Raw genomic sequence first — 21232 nt, 5'->3', positions numbered from 1 at the left:
CAAAACACAGTAAAATCTATTGGAGTATAAGACATAGCCACTATTGATACTCTTTTGATACTCTTTTGTCTTGACGATGGGGCCTCATGGCCTCATCCACATCTCATTCAATAGCCTCTCTTGCAAGGCACTTGGGGAAAAATCTTCTTGCATGCCTTATCCAACCTTGAAATTCCTCTGCACCTTTCTTGGGCAGCAGCAGTCATTGCAAAGGCATTCATTTATAAGGATGGTGATCATACACGTTTCACCTCCAAGCACTGAAGAACTCCTCTATGGGATTCAAAAATTAGGAATATGCTGGGAGAAACAGCATCATCATATGAGGGTGTACCCCAAACCACTCATTGACAAGGAGAGAGTGGTGCAAAGCCTTAGACCGTCTCCATCCATGCTGGCAAAGAACAATACGGACGTGGCACCTTTTTATAAGGCCTGCAGACTGATTGCTATCTGAAGATTTGTGTGAATGAGTGTCAAACAGGTGCTTCAGTGAGTTCATACTGATCTAGGTAGTTCTAATAGTTAGGAATAGATGGTTTCTGTTTGGTTACCATAGCTAAAACAATGGAGTTTGGACTGCTTGAATGACATCCATGTTAATTGTTTAGCAAAAGGGTGGGGAAAATGTGTCAATCCAATGAGAAAGAGTTAACACATTTGCAAGACGTGTCTTCTGCTCCGCTGAGATAGTGATGATGAAAACTGAGTGGATCCTAGTTTCTTTAACCATTCAAAGCAACCAAGAAAAACTGTAATGTAGTCTATATCTATTTGCCAATAGTTAAGAAACATGCTTCATTTTGTGTAATACAAAACTGCATACCAGGTGTCAAATAGGAATCAAATAGGTCAAAATACAGCAATTACATAATACTGTATGAAAAAAGTATACACTTAACTATTAACCATAGTAAACAAAATGTCTAGGTACTGTTTTCAATCATACCAAAATAAATAAGAATGTCTACTAGAGTATTTACTACAGAATACTAATATACTATAGGGCTTATTCGCAAACACCGGAAGTCGCTTACCGCGGCCATCTTGTTGACATGACATCTGTCCTGCCCCTAGCCGCACGTAGATTTGAGTCGAGGGGAGCAGTAGCCTAATGGCTTCATCTCGTCTGTATTAAGAGAAGATGAGCTTGATTATTGTGGAACCATATCAAATAGACCCAATAGCCTTAAGTAAAGATCCGTCCTTATTGCCAGCCGTAACTTATCCGGATATTTATAACTATATCTTTCATACAGTATCCGCATTCATCATACAAGCACTGAAGGGCCATTCACATTATAACGATAACTATATCATCGTCCACATCACCAAACAATACGTTTATGCTAATTCGCTCACGGCACTCGCGCAAATCACTTGCCTTTAATATTGCCTGTAATAAAAACTTTTGCAGATGTCCTCAACACGCTGCGTTTCGCATAACTCTAAACAGTGAATCTAATAGTTTGTGTAATCTCTTACCTTTTGGCATAACAGTTAGTTAATGTAATAGATTAAAAAGCATTACGTATTTTCACAGCAACTGGAGGTAATCTTGTGTTATAGACCTCAGCAATGAGCTTCATTGTCATTTTAAGTGGTTGTGCACTTGAAGTTCAAATAGATTTTAATGCTATCAATGGTTTATCCTTCATCAGGTGGGAAAATCGCTCAGAAAGTGATCCCAATGATGTCGTTCATTGTATCTGTATCGTTATAGTTTTGGTGTGAGCTCCGCTATTCTGTTTAATATAAAACGATTTTCAAAACTATGTGAACGGCCCTTAATTCCCTACCTAGTATCAATGCCAGACCTATTATGTTCATATAGTTATTAATACTAATTTAATAACTGTCTTAATTTATGGCAGCTTATTTGAAAGAGCAGTTTCAGCCACTGCTTACAGCTAACCATATGTGATCAAATTATGGGGACAGACTTTGCTGTGAGGCATATATCCCTAATGTTACCTGGGGTAAAATGATGGGGACAGACTTTGCTGTTGGGAGTCTCTCCTTCGCTGGTTCAACTCCTCTGTCTCCTTCCTTTCATGTTTTCTGACAGTTGGTGTCGCATTAAAACCGGGGTTCTTTTTGCTGTTGTTAGAACAGCCGTGTATTACACACACCATCGCGCGGTTTTTAAAAAATTACATTGATAATAGCATGGATAATACCCACGCTGCCTCGCTTGTCAATTGACAGACTGACAGTTCTATGTCAACAATATGGCCGCCACGAACATTGATGACGTAGATCGAATAACCCCTATAGGTAAATATAGTATAGGATTTCTATACTGTATTATTTTACAGTACAGGACTACAAAATAGTCCAGGATTTCTAAATTGCCCAAAATGTCCGGGATTCGCTTTAGTTTTCCACAATCGCCATTTATTGTGTGCATTTTTGTATTGCTTTGACCTGTCTCTTTAAGTCTCACTCCCAACTTATAGCTCAGTAGTAGAGCAGCACAAAAGGTCATGAGTTAAAAATGTATACCTGCCAGTGGTAGAGCATTGGGTTTGCAGCGTAAACGGTCATGGGTTCGAACCCAAGGAACACAAATACTGTGAAATGTGTACTTTGTAATGCACTGTACATTGCTTTGGATTAAAGCATCTGCCAAATGCGTAAATGTAAAAGCATTCATTTACAGTTAATATCCTCCATCTTAATGCTAAGCATCAGTGTTTGCTTCAGGGTAAGTTTACAGGAGGTGGCAGGGCCGCTGGAAGTCATTTTGAACAGGGGGTGCTGTGAATTTTTTTTAACAAAAAACCTATATGAGCCTATAGGCCTATTTAAAATACATTTTAAAAATAAATACATTGAGTTTCACTACTTTATTGTCATATACACTTCAGTGCACACAGCCAGGGTCTGAAACACACAGACATCATCAGTTCTCAGTTCTCAGACGAATATATGCGCTATTAATCAGAAGTAGAAATACTTTTAATAACCCCAGGGGGAATTACTTTCGTTACAACTTCAGATATACATACATATATTAACATACAACAACATACAGTATTAATTCCAGTGCTTTAAGTGGGCCGGAACGCCCCGGTACTCAGTACCGCCACTTCTAAAAATAGCTCTTGAGCGTACCACCACCTCTACGTGCGCCCAGAACGTGCTTTTAGCGTACCGGAACGCTCATCTGTTTAAAAATCAGAGGTTTAATTTAATCATTTGGCTGCGCTGCCGCTTCCTAATTCGTTCCACCGAGAGCAGAGACTACATTACCCATACACCCTTGCGTTTACAAGTTAAAAGCGCATGCGTCCTTCAGTCAGTGTCAACGTGCTCTGGAGAGGTGTGTGTTTGTGTGTGAAACGCGCAACCATAGCTGCTCGGTTAAAATGAAAATTCAATGAACACGTAATATGCCCTCCTTGTTTTAGACTCTGAGTAGTAAAAGAACGCCGTCAGAATTAGAGGACTCGCTGACATCCCACCAAGCCAGAATGATAGCTGCAGGTCAGACGCAAGCCTTGTAGGTACGTGATAATCTCCGCTGTCGCGGCTTTCAGTTTGGTTCCCCTCGACGCAACTTTGGATTTCATCAGGCGATGTGCAGAAAACATTCTAGAAATTGCAATATACATTTAGTTTAATTGCTAAACTAAAAGTAAACGAAATTTCAATGAATTTGAACGACGTGCACAGTAGTTTTACCACCCGCAAAATAGAAAACAATGGGACAAAATAAATGACTTTAGAGTTTCAAATGGCCAGTATTTTGTTATTCTTGACCCCATAGACATGGTCTTGGTGTCATTTTAAAGTTTTTTTTCATGCTTTTTCTATCTGAACCACTAGTTTTAGCATTTACCATGCTGAAAATTTTACTCACATATCTACCTTTTGCACATTTTATTTATGTTCAAAAACACTTTCTACAGTATCTCTTTCTAATGGTATTTTTTCAAAATCCTTTTGCACATTTTATTTATGTTCAGTAGCTATTTCTAGCTCAAGCAAATCCACAAATTTATAAAAGGATTAATTATTTTTTACAAGGTCGTCTGTTGACTGCTAAATATAAAACCCCTTCAATATAGGAGTCGAGTCAAAAAAAAAAAAAAAAAATAGAGTACCGGTGTTATGGATCAACTGGGGATCGTGTTATCTGGGGACATGCGCGTGCACGCACTTAAATTTACCTGACATACCAGCGACCGCGTCAGTTTCGTCAAATTCGATTTTCAAAAGCCCTTATTAAAAACGTATATCAAATTATTAATAATTGTTGTTATCAATGTTCGACCACTTTGTTTCCTCTGCTTGTGTTTCCGTTTATTTGACGCAGTTTAAATTAAGTTTTATCCTATTTTCCTTGAAGCAATTGCACCACGCCCACGTTAAAATGGGACAGCTGTTACCTCTTTTCGATGCGATGTTATCATTAAACTTGCCAGCGGATTTAAGTACATTTGTAAGTATTTTCTTTGAAACACAAATGTATCGTAGGAAAATATGCATCTGTAGTGTACCGTCCTAATGAAAACATTTTGGATATTTATTAAATAAACCAGTAGTTAAAGCAAACATGTATAGAAACATCATTTACTTTTTTAGTGCAATGTAATTGCTTTTCTAAGCATTTTCTATGGTTCATTCTTCTTTTGATAAACAAGTAATTAAATGCATTCAACACGTCTAATTGTATAAAGTTCATTTAATATAAATTTAAGTTGGAGGCGAGGCAGCATAGATGCACTTGTTTTGTTTTAGTGTTTAATTATTTGAAATTACTTGCTTGAAAAGTATATTAGCCTGACTTAAATGGACTAATGTTTTAATTGTAGGACTTGGCTGAAGTTAAGAGAGGCAAATGACAGTCAAACATCAATCTGTTTTTATTTTTCAAGCAGATCAGAATTTGTGACAAATGTGGAATTATCTAAGGTAAATGACTGATCTTTGAAATTACATCCATACACGTTACATATGCTTACAAAATGCTATTGTTTTGTAACTCAGTGTAAAACCGAAAGTAAACTCTTTAAAATTGTATCTTGTTTCTGTGATTGGATATGTGGAGAATACATTGTTTTCTGTAAACTTTCTCAATAAATAACTGGTTTCTATTTTTCTGTGACATACTTAGTCTTTATAGTCTTTACAATTCAAAACTCATCATGCTGTAGGATATTGAGGTGACAATGGGACTTGCAGTTTTCTCCATCAATGCTACTAAAGATGATACAGTGATGATGATTTTATTTCTTTGTTACCATCCTAAGTTTCAAAAAATATTTTTCTCAGCTTCAACAGGCCTACTGCCCTTCTGTTTATGGAAGCTTTATGACAAGTGCTCAATGTAACCACATAAGCAGAACATATCAATAATTCATCATAAATTCTGATTTAATAACAATTTTTAATAATTTTTCTTACATGTATGCTTTAAGACATTCTTAAATACAGAACACATCATTATTCATTACTGTAACTTACTATTTGCAAACAAAGTTGTCTTTAACACTGGCGGCTGGTGCTAATATTTTTTTTGTTGTTGTTGGGGTTATAAAATTATATGGTTTACATTCAGATAACTCAACATATAAAGAACACTTTTGCCAGATGTTCAGTGTCCTTAGGCAAATCAGCCTGAGGTTGATTGGCAGGCTCTACAATCCTCTCTTATACACATAATGTGGTAGTATTGTATTTGAAAATGAATTTAAAATTTTACAGGTTGTAACTGAGTGCATAGGGAACTGGTAATTTAGCACAAAAAAAAACAATATGAAAAATATAAAAATATTTGTATATTTATCTAATTGATTGTTCTTCTTTTGCAGTTGTTTCTGATTATGAAATTAGTATTTTGTATATTCCCATTTATTTACAAGTTATCACAAGGACAAATGGTTTGTGCTTTTACTAATTATAAGAATATGTTTCATACTGTAGGTGTTGTTTCATATAAGAACTTCTTTTGAATACTAATTTGTTAAATCAGTTATGATCACTTAAAAATATATAAACGCTGGGATTTCACTTGTGAGAAAATAAAAATAAACATAAACGAATGAAGAAGGACTAGCAAGTCATGCCCAGAAGTGAGGTTCGAACTCTGGTGGTTTGAATTGAAGCGATGAGCACTGTCCACGAGGCTAAGGCTCCACAACGCTAACTTAGTATATTATTGCGTGACAGACTGCAGACTTTACGCGCTCACACGTCTAACCAATTTAAATTGATTAGTCTCAAAATAATATGGGCGGGGCTTAACATAAAAACTTTTTAAAACCCGCTTATGAACGGCATTTAATACATGAAAACAGACAACGAGAAAAAGACAGTCTCAAATAATAATAACAACATTTATAGGTGCTCTAATAAAGGTTTTCATAAGGGCTCCTTTGGATAATCAAAGGGACGAATCTGTCGCCGTCTAACATCTGCTGGTATATCAGGTAAATTTACGTGCGTGCACGCGCATGTCCCCAGATAACACGATCCCCAGTTGATCCATAACACCGGCACCTCTTTTGGGCCACTTAAAGCACTGATTAATTCATTCACAATTTTCAATGTCCATGCGGCAGTGGCGGATGCAGAACGTGGGTGGGAATGGATTAAGTCGGGGTGGGCTTGAATCTATGTGTGTCAGTTTTGAATAAGAAACTATAACAAGTCTATAAAATTCGTCAAAACTTCACGAATCACAAGCGTATTGGTGAGAACACTAATTTAAACAGCATACACACACACACACACGCTGCTCGTCACATTTTTGACATTATTGATACTTTAAATTGTCATGCAAAGTGACATTAATTAAGCCTTTTCGGTAAAAAAAAGTTATTGGGCTGTCATAGCCTACAAAAAAAAGAACCTGCACACAGTGACAAGAAATATAAATGAACACAAAAAAACTAATACTTTTTAAATAGCCTATTAAAGTGTTTATTACAAATAAATTAGGCTTCTAAATGCTTAAAATTAAGCTTCTAACTAACATCATATTCTCTTCATCCAAATAACTAAAAATATATTTTCGTTCTCACATATTTAAGTTAACTTACTAAATAATGAAAGAAAGAAAACGGGAATTGCTAGAATAATGTTAGACTCTGGGGTTAAATGAAATGACAAATAAATAAACATTTAATTCACTTTTTGATGAGCACAAGAGCAAGCGGGTAGCCTACTCGTGAAGAGCGGAGCCGAGGAGAGCGCATATCAGACGTGAACACGAAAGGAATAATGGGTTTAATTATGCTTTCACTTCATTTCGTGGCAGTTTCACTTGTTAGTGAGGATATAATGACTGACAATATGACGCCGAATTACATACAATATTATTACCTAACTAAATCTGAGAGAATGCAAACACATTATAATATTTTTTCCTCCACCCGACGGGCAGGGCGCAGATACATTTTTGTAACCCGAGAGGAATTCGCCATAGTCCCGGGACGTCGGGCTAGCGATTTTGCGAGCCCTGCATAGGTTTGTTTTTAGAAAGACTTTCTTTAAAGTGAATTTCGTTTTGTATAAATTGTATCTTAATATTAATCAATGTTTAATCAAACAATTGCATCGATTTAATAAATAAGAAGCAAACCAAGAACGTCGGGTGTGGTGTGGATTGAAGTGAACCCACTATTTCCGCAGCCTACGTCTTTCTGCTTTTAATGCATTTCTTAAATTAATGTCTCAATTACACAGTAGGCTTATAGAAAGTTATGATAGGCTATTTGTTGCTTAAAAGCAATAGGCTATATTGTATAAAGTGTATCAATAAACGTGGCGTGATTTATAGTGCTGAGTTACAGAGCTGGTAGGCTGCTATATCAAACAACATTACTGTGATCAGAGATGCTTTCTTTCTATTTTTTACCCCGCTGTCATATTTGTTGTGTGTTTATGTTATTGAGAGGAAAGCGCGCAGCACATATTTATAACGTGTTTTTATTCAAAATATGTTTTCCACTTGCAAGAAAAGTTCTCAAAGTGATCATGGCTGAAAGCTGCTCAGGAATATTTTTCTCATTAGAACCATAATGTAACGCAACATTCAACTGCTTTATAATAGTTTTTAAATAGTTATCAGGCTTACTTATAATTTTACTGTTTTTAACATAACATGCTATAGATAAAATACACCACATGAAGTAGTATCCATGTCTAACTATACAAAGTAGTATTTTTTTTTAATTTCTGATTGGGCGGGCCAGCTGTAGCTCCGCGCCTGCCATGTGGACGAACATTTTAACATTAACAGTGGTAAAATATTCTCACAGTAACATATTTTTATATAGATCTTTTTTTATTAAATAGTACTTTTACTGTCTTTTTTAAACTTATAAATAATTCATAAATTGAACAAAAATAATAATGGGTTGAGTTCTGATATTGTAGCCTATACTTTTATAAAGAAATATGGTGTATAATTACATTTTTAGAATATATTAGGCTTTATATAAGGTTTGTACTCTAAAAATACTTTATTTGTTACAAATAAGAGATAAAGAATTTACAAACGTTCTCATCTCATCATATCCACAGGTACAGAGTCATTAGAATAAATGTATACAATAAATCCGTGGGGTAGCAAAAAACATTTAAAAATAGATGCATTTGTTTAAAGCAAAACATTTATTTACTTAGCTACAGATGAAGCAGCTCTTTACGCCTTCTAATCGGTCATAATTTATGTCCAATGACTCAATAATAATCTTTCACATTTGAATCCTTTAATTTTTCATATTAAAAGGCGTTTTTGTGCTGCTGCGCCTCAATGTATGTGATAATAAGCAAACCCAGGTTGTCATCCCGTTAATACTGTATGCGCATTTTATCAACGCGCTCTTTACTCTAGCAAAAGAGACTCGCGACGCGCATTGCGCCGGTTGTATAGAGTCCAAAGTCTCTCGTAAGCTAGGGGACGAATGCCCAGGGAGTTCAGAATTTATGTGTGGGAATGCATCAGCGAAAGGTGTGTGAGTCTTGTCATGTTGCTGCGTACCCATGTCCTCAAAAGACGCAAGGCGGAGAAAGTGCGCTCGGATGAGGCCACGGAGATGGGTAGGCACAGACAGTAATGAAATTAAAATCCAAAATATACGTAATAACCTACGTGTGTCAACAATAATTTCCTAAAATATTCTTAATTAATATATACATTGTGCAAAATATCTTTACTTAAAAAAAATTCTCCCTCTCGCCAACAGGGGGTGCTGCAGCACCCGCAGCACCCCCACTTCCCGCGGCCATGGGAGGTGGGGAGAGTACTCTGCGTTTGTATATAGGAATTAAAAGGATGAATGGAATTTTATGAGGTTCTATAAATGTCATTTTCCAAAAAAGGGTGTATGGCTGCGTATGTCCACTCGCCTACCCTGTGGTTAAGAAGGGCCACCATGAAGCCTTTGTGCTCTGTGGGTTTACCATGGGAAAATTCTCCAAACAACTAACTCACCCACCCACCCGGTGACCCATCAGTGTTAAAAATCATTCGTCGTGAGAGCTGTGGATTGTGCTGCATGGGTGTGGTGCATTCTAAAGGAACTGCATGTTTGTTTTATCTTGGTCCAAATGTTAAAAACAGCTATTTTCAGGCTAAAGAAAGCAAATAAACACACATTCCATTGCAGACAATGGGGGTAGGGCACATAAATGGTCTGACACTTCTACCACAACCGGCAGCTGAGGCATGTAGGGATATCTGCATTGTGAAGACATTGTTCCTCACTCTAAACACACTGAGAGCAGATCTTGCCCCTAAAATAGTCATTATAAGCACGATGCTGAAAAATAAACTACTTTTAGTTTTAATGTGCTGCCATCACCAGTAACAATATTGTACTGTACATGTGTGCACTTGCTGAAGTGGCAGTGCCTGCAGTTTTAGGGATATTGCTCCCTCTTCTGGTGATACATTATATGGACCAATGTATTGAGATGCCTGACCATTACACAAACAGGGATTTAAATGCCAATGCACTCAGCTTTCACTCTGCAAGTAAGAATTTTCACAAGATTTTGTAGTGTTACTGTAGATAATTTAAGCTCATTTATTCAGTACAGCATTTGTGAGGTAAGGCACAAATTTTGGATGAAACGGCATTGCTCGTATACACCATTTTAGTTCATCTCAAAGGTTTTTGGTGGGGTCGAAAGACAGTTAAAAAGAAAAATACAAATGAAACCACTAATTTTTCTCTTTTGTTGTACTTTTAAGAGCATATCTCATGTTAAAAACCTAGTGACTTAAAGTATAGAAAAATAATGTAGGAACTAGATTTTCTTTCAAATATAAAGTATATGGTAACATATTACTTGAACACGAAGGAGGTTTTATGCACGTTTATGACAACTGTCATTAGGTGTCATTCCCTCTATTATGTCATTTTTAATGCAAAGATGACATGGTTTGTCTTTCTTATTACAACTTGTCATAAACCTGTCATAAACATGACATAGCAGATTAAATATCAAACGTAAGAAACAACCTAGCTTTATGGGTTAACATTATATTAAACTGTCATATGCAGGGATGCAGAAAACTTTTTTTGTCCTGGTTCTCAAAGGAGCACCTGGAGATGTTGCTTGGTATTCACACTATTCATAGCACAGACATCCTACATGCTGTCATCATCACTTATCTCCTGACTACTCTCTTCACCATATCTCATTGGTTTAAACATGGTAGAAAATGATGTACATAAAATACAATATCCCTGGTTAGTCTTAAAAATCTCAAGTGTTTGAGCTGTTCTTATATGAAATCAGTCAGGGTTTAGGCCTAATCATTCAACAACAACGGCCTTATTACATTTTACAAATGACATCTTTACGGCTTTTGATAATCAAAATTTTACAGGTGCTATTTTTATTGATTTCTCCAAGGCATTTGATACAGTTGACCATTATTTATTGTTGGATAAACTTTATTCGATTGGCCTCTCTAGAGATGCACTTTTATGGTTGAATTCTTATTTTCATTTTAGACAACAATTTGTTACAGTACAGGGTAAATTTTCTGAAAAGATTGTTATAAATAAAGGGGTTCCACAGGGTTCATCTCTGGGGCCCCTACTATTCTCAATATATATTAATGATCTCTCTAAAATTGTACAGAAATGCAATATTCATCTATATGCAGATGACACAGTTATTTATACCTCTGACCGTAGTATTAATAATATTCAAGAATTTCTTCAGGTTGATCGTAATCATATTCAAGATTGGCTCTTTTAACATAATCTTTTATTGAATACAAAAAAAATCTTATGGTATGCTATTTAAAAAAGGACATCCTGATTTAACTTGGAACCTTTCTATAAAATTAGCGGATGGAAGCTTTCTTCCAAACATTAATACCTTCAATTACCTGGGCTTGTGGGTTGACTCTGAGCTTAACTTTAAATCTCATATTGATTATATAATTAATAAAGTGTATAGATGTATTGAGCAACTCTACCGATCAATAAATTGTTTCACATATGAAATAAGGAAAAGAATAGCGCAGCAGCTCATACTCCCAATAATTGATTACGGAGACATTATCTATCAAAATACAACAGACACCATTTTAAAGCCATTGACAACACTGACCAATTCTCTATGCAGATTTGTATTAAGATGTAACTATTATACCCATCATTGTTTACTGTATCAATCACTGGAATGGTTACAGCCTAAAGAACGTAGGCAGTACCATTGGTTTATGTTTATTTTTAAATGTATCTATAAGGATTTCCCAAATTATTTGAAACAACATTTGGTCACATACTGTATGACTTATTATACAATCTTAGGAATACCACATATCCATACTTTAGAGTCCCCAATGTGAAAAGAGAAGTTGGTAAGAAGGCCATAAAGCACCATGGGACTGGAACAGTTTACCGATTCAAATAAGGTCATCAACATCAATGCAATCATTTCAGTCATCTCTTTATGTATATTTATGCTCAATATGCTCCTGTTTTTAACAGGTGATCATGTGAACTGTGTGGAAGTGTATTGGATGACTATTACACTGATGGTCGTCTAGTGCACTTTTATACAGTTTATATTAACTATTATCTTTCTTTTTTTTTCTTAGGTCATTATGATTAGCATGTGAAGGTTAACGTGTGAACGTTATTATGGTAAACATTTGCGAACAACTGGGGTAAGAGGGGGGTTGAGCAAGTAGTAGTGTATGTTTGTATGTAATGTAAATGTATGTTATTGTGTGTATCTTGTAATATGAGTGAAATGTGTTATTTTGTTGTAGGACCCCCTTGAAAAAGAGATGATGCATCTCAAGGGGCTATCCTAAAATAAATAAATAAATGGTAAACCATTCATTTTTATTAAGTTAGGCACATGCTTGGTCTCCTCTGTTCTTACGCCTAGATTGTGAAACATCGAGAATTATCTGATTGGAAGATCTCAATGATCTAGCCGGAGTATGGACATGTAGTATGTAGTCATTAAATGTTAATTCTCTGTCAGTAGTTTAAAAGTTTTAGAATAGTTTTTTAGAACAGCTTTATGACTATTTTCTTGACCTTAACTGCATTGGTACAAATTTAACTTGTCATTTAAATGCCATTACCGTACTTTCCGGACTATAAGCCGCACCGGAGTATAAGCCGCATCATTCAAAAATGCGTCATTAAGACAAAATAACATACAGGGACGTACTGGGACTGAAATTCAGCCCGGGACTTTAAGATGGAGAGGCCTTTTACGCGAGTGCCCTTGGCGCACGAGCAGGATTTTTTGCAGTTATTTTAATTCTAGTAGTGTTTTTATGGTATGAACTTGAAGAGAATCAGATTATGCTGAAGACCTTAAAGAAACTTTAGGATAACACCTGCCTCCTCAGGTTGTATAAGCAAGTCACCACTGCACTAAACACAACCAGGTCAGCAAAACCTAATCTCGAACACATAAGTCACAGTATACTGCTAACTACCAGCATGTCATGTGTACAGTCAGTTGGAGTGATAAAATTGTTACAATTACTCACACATACCCACTCAGATAATCAAAAACTACAATACAGTCCCATAAAATAGAGATTGTGTGTGTACGTACTCACTTTCAACTCTCCCTGGCTCCACTTCCCCTGTGCTGGACCCTGCCTCTGCTTACTGATTGTACAGCTACATATGCATGAGAAGAACATCAGTAAAAAATATGGCTAAGAATAATTCCTTTTTTTTAATTCAATCTGTGCTTTAGTTATAATCTAGTAAGTGGAACTATTGCATTTTATCCTATATGTAAATATGTAATATTGTGCTGTATTTTTCTATTTGTGTGTCCTTAATAAAGCTTTGATTGATTGATTGATTGATTGATTGATATGCCTACCCTGCTGAAAAAAAACAGCATCAAACCAGCATGGGAATTATGCTGGTCTATGCTGGTTTGGTGCTGGTTTAGCTGGTGGTCACCAGCATACCAGCACCACAACATATGCTGGTCTTGCTGGTATGCTGGTTTTTCCAGCAGGGTAATATGATTGCCTACCCAGCCCTGCACACTGACCCATCACTGTTTTTGTACTGGTTCCATTCTCCTCCTCCTCTTGTTCTGCTTTCCTTCCTCCTCCTCATCAATATGACTGCAAGGGTCATCATCAACCTGTCTCTCTCCATCAGTGACCTTAACAGCTTATACAGACATACAGGGATTCCTTAGACCATTTTATTGTTTGAACACAATGATGACGTGGAAACGTATGCACGCGCATGTTGGCAATGGAAGTATGGCAAGAATCAGTAGTGAAGCAACACAGACAGAGAAATATATATTTAAAAGTTGACTTTATCAAGTTTTTCAACACAGCTACCAGATCCGTGTACTATAGTGGAGTGAATAGAAGACGTTAGCAGATGGCCAAATATAAAGTGACCATATATACGTATATTAGTATATTATTAGTGCAACCAAACGCAATTACCAGACATTTTGATGCTGGGAAACTGTTTTGATAAACTTACTGAGTTGCTAACACGTTAAAACCACTTCTGTTGCCAAAATACGCACGCAGGCTATTTCATCCATTTCATAAGCGGGATAAAGTAGAGCGAGGCGGTTCTTATTATAGCGAATACAACCCCGTAAGGCTGATTCAAGCTCCGCTTTGCGTGGGGTCCTGATGTCGGGGTTGTATTCGCTAACAACCGCCTCGCTCTACATTATCCCTTATATATGCCTATATTTAAATGCAAATATAAATGATTTCAGTGTATAATAGATGCATCACTAATTGTGCACCTGTCCTGTCCATGCTGCTGGTCCTTCCTCATCTGCACCTCCTGCCACAGCGTCCTTTTGACTGCGAAAAAGGTCTGTTAATTTGGCGCATTTAGCTGCCTCTTGTGCAAAATTTTTTATTTTTTAGGCCCCACCCATTTCTTTCTCTTCTTTTCTTGTTTTCGCAATTTTTACCGTCTTGTCTATGTTGCATTCACACGAATCCAAACCTGACCAAAAGTAAACTCTTTTGATCGGCGCCGTTGAGCCACTCGGATGTGAGGAAAAACGAGGATCAGTCCAAGTTGGGAGGGGCCGCTCTTATCTCCCCTCAAGATTTGAAGAATTGGTTTGGCCTGGTCTGAAACAGACACAGCGTTCCGCTGCAGCTGAGCGCCTGGTCAGGCCAATAGTATATTCCTGCACAACCGGAGGCTGCAGTTCCACGACCGCAGCTCCACGACCGCAGCTCCACGACCCCACGCCTCTGCGACAGCGCCACCTACCGAACTTCCGCAGTTCTGGGCCCCTGGTGGTTTAGTTTGTAATAACGTTTGTACATAATTATATCAATATAGTAATCTCACTACTATTTCTAATATGATATGTGAGAGGAAACGTTGTTTTGTAGGTATATAGCTCATTAACGTGTCAACTCCGTACATTTTGTCTATTCTGAATGTGCTGCTGCTCAGCTTACTCAAACACATTTATTTTTGTACATTGATTTATTTTATTAAAAGACCATTTATTTATATCCCGCCATAAATGTAAGTCATCGCGGGATGGCAGCTCCGGCTTCCCGCATACAGGATTTTGCCGTCTGGCCGCGAAGAGATGAACATAACCTCCTGCCCTGACTGCAGATGGGAGAGACTCTGCTCTGCTGCACGAGGCCGCCTGTGAGTGCTTTGGTATGGGGGTGGAGCCCACGGAAGGAGCGGTAGCTGCTCGTTGAGAAGACTGAATGATCAGTGCTTTCAAGTCAAAAGCCGTTTCCCAATGTCAAGGAAGGATCCTCGGAAGCCAGAATTTCGAGGATGCCACGTCATCGTCATCCGTCGAAGGACTGTTCCAATGTCGAGGATCCTCGGAATTGCAACGAAGGATTGAGTGCTTCGTTCGAAAAATATCCCATATACAGGAAATGATGCATATGTGGCCTTTTCTCAATGTGAAGGAAGGATCCTCGGAAGGCAGAATTTCGAGGATGCTACGTCATCGTCATCCGTCGAAGGACTGTTCCAATGTCGAGGATCCTCGTAATTGCAACCAAGGATTGAGTCCTTTCTTCGGCAAATATCCCATATACAGGAAAGGATGCAAATGTGTAGCCTTCGCGCTCTCGAATCACCCACAATCCTATGCGCGGTTAACGCGCATATTTAAAAAAAAATGTCGGGCGGCAGCGCGAACGGACCGGTGACGGGGCAGTATGCTTTCAAATGTAAGTATTTTTGTTACTTTATTGAAGATTTGATATAACCACAGTAAATGTTTTATGTAACGTTTAAATGCCAGTTAAAATTACTTAAGTTACCTTACAGAAATATATAGAAATTACGTTATTGATGCCTAATGGACTTGTCCTGTATCAATTAACGTCTGATTGGTTGGAGTGAGCTACATTGCTGTCATAAATAAGAAGTTAGGTTTATGTTACGCAACTTAAGCAATGTAACGTTAATAGTACACCATTCATGGCATTATTCATAGCTTTTTCGTCTTTTTTAACAGGGACCAAGGAACAAACGGAGTCGTTCATTCGTCTCCGTGTGGAGAACAAGCTGCTGTTCACCGGGGGGAGAGACACCGCGGCAAACGGATATCGGTGAGAAGCAAAGTTTGCAATGTACAGAACTGATCGTTGTATAATGTTCTCCCCCCCCTTCATATAGGCTTATTTTGGAGAAGATGGGGCTCGAAGGGAGGGTTTCCCACGCACAGGCCAAAAAAAAATGGGACAATTTAAAAACCAAGTACAAGGTGGGACCCAACTATGGAAATAACACATTTAAATGTCACTTGTGAATTTCCAAGTCAGCCTTTATTGTAAACATAACAGACTTGCTTCCATTAAGTATATGTACATCATCTCAACTTTTTCATCTTCACTATTTAGGAATGCAAGTGTCCTGGCACAGGTCAAGGGACAGAGGATGGCAAGGCGACGGCAGGAAATTGGCCCTGGTTTGCCCTCATGGACGAGGCACTAGGGAAGTCTGCAGCAGTCACGCCCCCTTGCCTTATTGCCTCAATCCAAGAGGAACAACCAGGGCCAAGCACTGCTCAACAGGTAGAACAAGGAAGAGACGAAGATGAGGAGGACGAGACAGTGAGAAACAGGAGCAAAGACAGAGCAGGTCACAGAGGAGAAAAGAGGAGAAGGGAGCGAGAGGATCCAGTCCTTCAGCTTCTAAAGGAGGATATGAAATACCAAAGGGAGGCAGATGAGAGGAGGGAAGCCGAGGCCAGAGAGAGGTCCCAGCGCTTTTTTTCCCTCTTGGAGAGGTTGGCAGAAAAATAAAGCAAATTAAATTGAACTGGTTTTGTCTTTGTGTCTTTCATTATTTTATAACAAGTGTATATACATTTATAACAAACCATGTTCTTTCGAGTGCAATAGAAAAACAAAAGAATGTATGGCACAGTATCTCCCTTACTTACAACTTCTTTTCAATGTTTTGTGATGTGTGATTCCGAGATGGACACAAAGCCTTAATTTCATGTTTGTTACATTAAACACATTTATTTAAACAATTCTGTAGTCACAACTATGTACATGAAGCAGGAAATTAATATCTAATATTTACAACTATTTACAACAACTTAAACATTTATAACTATGTACAACAACACCAAAAGAACCCAATCGCCCATCAGCCACACTGCGTACAGCACCGCCGGTGCTGCTGTTGTTGCTTTAAGGCTGCAGACAGAAGAAGAATCTTTAGGTTAGTAAAGTGGTAATTCAATCTGTCATGTAAGAAGATGATTGATTCTGCATGTGTTGCAGTATATGTAAAGTTGTCTCACTGAAGGTAAAGAAAACATACTTAATGTACTTTTATGGTCACTTCAGACCACAATACAGTACATCACTGATACATTAAATGGATAGTTCACACAAAAATGAAAAGTGTTAACATTTACTTACCTCATGTTGATCTAATCCTGTGTGAATGTTTGTTATTTTGATGAACACAAAAGAAGACTTTTTGATAAATGACGGTAGTACACAGCTGATGGTACCCATTGAATTCCATCATATATTTCTATTCCGACGGTGGAACTCAATGGTTAAAAGAGCTGGGTGCATTCCATCGTTTCACAAACATTCTTCTTTTGTGCTCATCAGAAAATATACATTCATACAGCTTTAGAACAACATGAGCAACCTGATCTCACGAATTTCCGTGGCATAGTCACGGAATTTTGTGCTCATTTTTCCGTGACATTCTCACGGATCTCCGCATATTTCCGTGGCCCTGCCACGGACTTTCTTTTCCGTGGCATTCTCACGGATTGGTTACTCAACTGTTTTGTCCTATTTTCTTACCATTTTCGCTTCGGTTTAGGGTTAGATTTACATAAAATGACATCCCTACCCAAACCCAACTCTAACCCCAATGCCAGGTGACAATTGATTAAAGTTTAGAAAATATAAAAGAATACATCAGAAAAAATTGTATAAACCAATACTTACAGTGACAAAGTAATGCAAGCACCAAATCTAACCCTAAACCGAAGCGACAATGGTTTGAAAATAGGAAAAAGCAGTTGAGTAACCAATTCGTGAGAATGCCACGGAAAAGAAAGTCCGTGGCAGGGCCACGGAAATATGCGGAGATCCGTGAGAATGTCACGGAAAAATGAGCACAAAATTCCGTGACTATGCCACGGAACTTTGTGAGATCATGTTGACATGAGGATGAGGTAACAGTAACGGAAGTCATTTTTCGGTGAACTATCTGTTTGAGTATATTTCATTTACCTTCTTCACTGTGTGGCTGTTTATCAATGGTTGTGTTGCATGTACTTGGATGTATGTGCAGCAGGTCATAGTCCACACTTAATTATTCACCTGGCAAAAATAATCATGATCAAGAGGTGCCTGGATGAGTGCAGACACCTCGTTGGTCAGTGCAGTCCGCCAAGCAGCTCCACTTCGGCTCTCCCCACCATCAAGCTCCACAAGTGGCTGGTTGTCCTCGTCCTCCACAACCTCTTCCAGCACATCCCCGACACCAACACAAATGTTGTGCAAAATTACACATGCCGTCACCACCTGTGCACAGGGCAGAGCAAAATGACACAAGACTGTAAAAATATGAATTAATCATGGACACATAAGGCAGTGTTATTGTACAAGTTTTTAGGTATTAACTGTTCTTTTCACTTTGATTTGATTAACAAATGTACCAACAGAAGTACTGCAATGATTTATTACCTTAGGGACAAACAGTGTATGTACTTCAAGTGCTTCTAAAAAGATGCACCTGAAGCGGACTTTCATCATTCCAAATGCACGCTCAATGATTGTGCGACCTTTGGAATGATGGTAATTAAACCTTTGCTGTGCCATGCCTCTCACTGGCCTCTTATATGGTGTGATAAGGGCCAGGGGTTCCTGGAGACATGGATAGCCACCGTCAGCTAGGAGAAAGTACCCAGGCGGAGGGTAAATCCGCCTAGTGTAGATGGGGCTGTTCTTCAGAATGCGTGCATCATGCACACTTCCTGGGTAACCCACAAAGATGTCAATAAAGCGACCCTGATGGTCACAGACTGCCTGGAGCACCACTGAAGGGAACAGCTTTCTGTTGTTGTAATCGTGACCATCAGGACCACCAGGACATTTTATTCGTATATGGCAGCCGTCTACTGCCCCTGCTGCCTTGCGAAATGCTTGGTGATTAGCCAATAAAGCAAAACCATCCCCGACCAATTGGAGCTCCTACTGTGTGCGAGGGAAGCAGACAAATTGATGTAGCACAGCCACCACCTCATCCACCATCTTGTGGACAACTCTGTGCACTGTGGAAATAGGCATGCTAAAGGCCCTGGCGACAACTCTGTAGGCTGAACCGGATGCCAGCCAGAACAGGAACACGAGGGTCTCCAGAGTCTGACCCCATCCATGCTGCCTGTCAGTCTTCAGGGCCACCATCAGCTGTTGCATGGCGTCTCTGCCCAGCCTAAAGTCTGGCGTAGTGTCCTCCCCTCTGTAGTACCGCTGCAGTACTGGCACTGTAACATTGATGGTACAGTAGTGCCGAGCCTGTACAACATGTAGAAATGAGGAAGGTTTAAGTTTAATTTCAGTTTTGACATTGTTTAATGTTTCATAATCTATTAAAGGGACACTTCACACATAAATTCTGTCATCATTTACTCACTGTCATGTTGGTACAAACCTGTAGACATTTTGTAGTTCTGAAGAATACAAAGGAACCTATTTTGAGCAATGTTTGTAATTAAACCATTCATTGACCCCCATTTACTTGCATAGTACTATTTATCCTATTTGGGAAGTGAATGGGCTATGCAGACGGTTTGGCTACAAACGTTTCTCAAAATATCTTCCTTTCTGTTGAACAGGACAAAGACAGTTATGCAGGTTTGAAACAACATTGCAGTTACTAAATGATGACAGAATTTTCATTTTTGGGTGAAGTATCCCTTTAAACATATTGACATAACTTACACAGGGGGGATTTAAAGTTGTTCCCTTTGACCAGTGATTCGCCTTGTAAATCTTACTTCATATAGCCTACTTTTTTTTTAGTTTATCACATATTTTACCATTGCATGTGTTTGTCAGTGTGCAACAGACCACTGTAAAGTGTAACACCGTTGCCATGGAAAATAGAGCGATGCTACGGACGCGGTCCTGTGCACGGTCTCAAGCAATATAATTGTTTAGAAATCAATACACAAATTTATGGTCATATTCATTCTTTCACTGTCCAGTGTGTTTAAACAGTTCGGGACAGTTTGACCCATAAAATAATGTATGTATTTATTTTTACATGACTGATACGAGCGTTAACGTTACTTACCATCCCACGTCTTTGACGGCACAGGTTGCGACAAAGTAAAAATCTCCTCCTGCGAGTGCGAGCCTGCCGCCGATGCTGCCTCACCAGCTCCATTTCCATCTCCGACAAAATGCTGTACAGCAACCAGACTGTTTGAACATCCATTTTCAGCGCTGAAATCAGACCTTTTCAATGGCGTAATGACGCAATGACGTGCACCTGCTAGCCTGTTCCATTTATGTGTTCTCCGAAGGCTACAGAGGAGCCTCGCCTACCCTCTGAAGGAAGTGACTTGTAAGGATTAGTCCTGCAAAGGAAGTATCCTTGACATTGGGAAATGGCTAAAGTCTCCAAAAAGTCTCCAACAATGCCAGAAAAAGTAGCTAGATTTGTCGCTAATAAGTCGCTAAAGGGGTCTGAAAAGTCGCTAAATCTACCGACAAAGTCGCCAAGTTCGCAACACTGCCAGTTCGATAGTTGGCGCTGTCACAAAAACGTAGGGTCATAGAACTGCGGTCATAAAACTGCGGTCATAAAACTGCAGCTTCCAGTTGTGCAGGAATACCCTTCTCGGTCAGGCATTAAAAAAAAACTTTTTGAACTCCGGCCGGTTCGGCCTGAAATGGACCGGCCGTTCGGGATTGCTCCCGGAACTCCCGATGGCCAGTCCGCCCCTGATAACATATATAAGTTGCAGTGGACTATGCGGCACGTTTATTTAGAAAATTATTTCACAAAATCCAAGCCAAAGAACAGACATTTAATCTGGAAAGACGAGTTATTCAACTAAACAATAGCAGACAGAACAGCAGGCTGAATAGATGTCTGTACGTTAAAGTAATATTACCAGTTATTTAAACCATAAACCATAGCATACAGAACTTACCTGGAAGATTGAATAGGCTAAATTAACCGAACAAGCCAACTAGCGTGAAGTTCACATTACTGAATCCTTGAATTAC

The 21232-nt window shown here is 38.5% G+C and overlaps 2 protein-coding genes and 1 long non-coding RNA gene across 3 annotated transcripts; 1 reads left to right on the top strand and 2 right to left on the bottom strand.

Moving 5' to 3' along the window:
• Positions 1–12656: 12656 nt before the first annotated feature.
• Positions 12657–14628, bottom strand: LOC141351368 (uncharacterized). Its single transcript, XR_012359606.1, has 3 exons — positions 14251–14628; positions 13519–13643; positions 12657–13130 (listed from the first exon to the last, which is right to left on the bottom strand). It is a non-coding gene; the product is annotated as an uncharacterized lncRNA (long non-coding RNA).
• A 592-nt stretch (positions 14629–15220) lies between these two features.
• On the top strand, positions 15221–16772 carry LOC129432512 (uncharacterized). Its single transcript, XM_073858002.1, has 4 exons — positions 15221–15676; positions 15967–16060; positions 16128–16215; positions 16352–16772. Exons 1-4 carry the CDS (start codon positions 15625–15627, stop codon positions 16754–16756), a joined length of 639 nt encoding a protein of 212 aa, XP_073714103.1. The 5' UTR covers positions 15221–15624; the 3' UTR covers positions 16757–16772.
• Positions 16773–16793: 21 nt separating this feature from the next.
• Positions 16794–20813, bottom strand: LOC129432505 (putative nuclease HARBI1). The gene is given in 4 exon segments (XM_055190958.2): positions 16794–17158; positions 18314–18517; positions 18680–19510; positions 20292–20813. Coding segments are annotated over 4 exon segments (1185 nt in total). The 5' UTR covers positions 20436–20813; the 3' UTR covers positions 16794–17152.
• Between the last annotated feature and the right edge of the window lie 419 nt (positions 20814–21232).

Source organism: Misgurnus anguillicaudatus, chromosome 20, assembly GCF_027580225.2.
Source record: "Misgurnus anguillicaudatus chromosome 20, ASM2758022v2, whole genome shotgun sequence".
Classification (NCBI taxonomy): Eukaryota; Metazoa; Chordata; class Actinopteri; order Cypriniformes; family Cobitidae; genus Misgurnus; species Misgurnus anguillicaudatus.
This window is presented reverse-complemented; position numbering and strand designations above follow the sequence as displayed.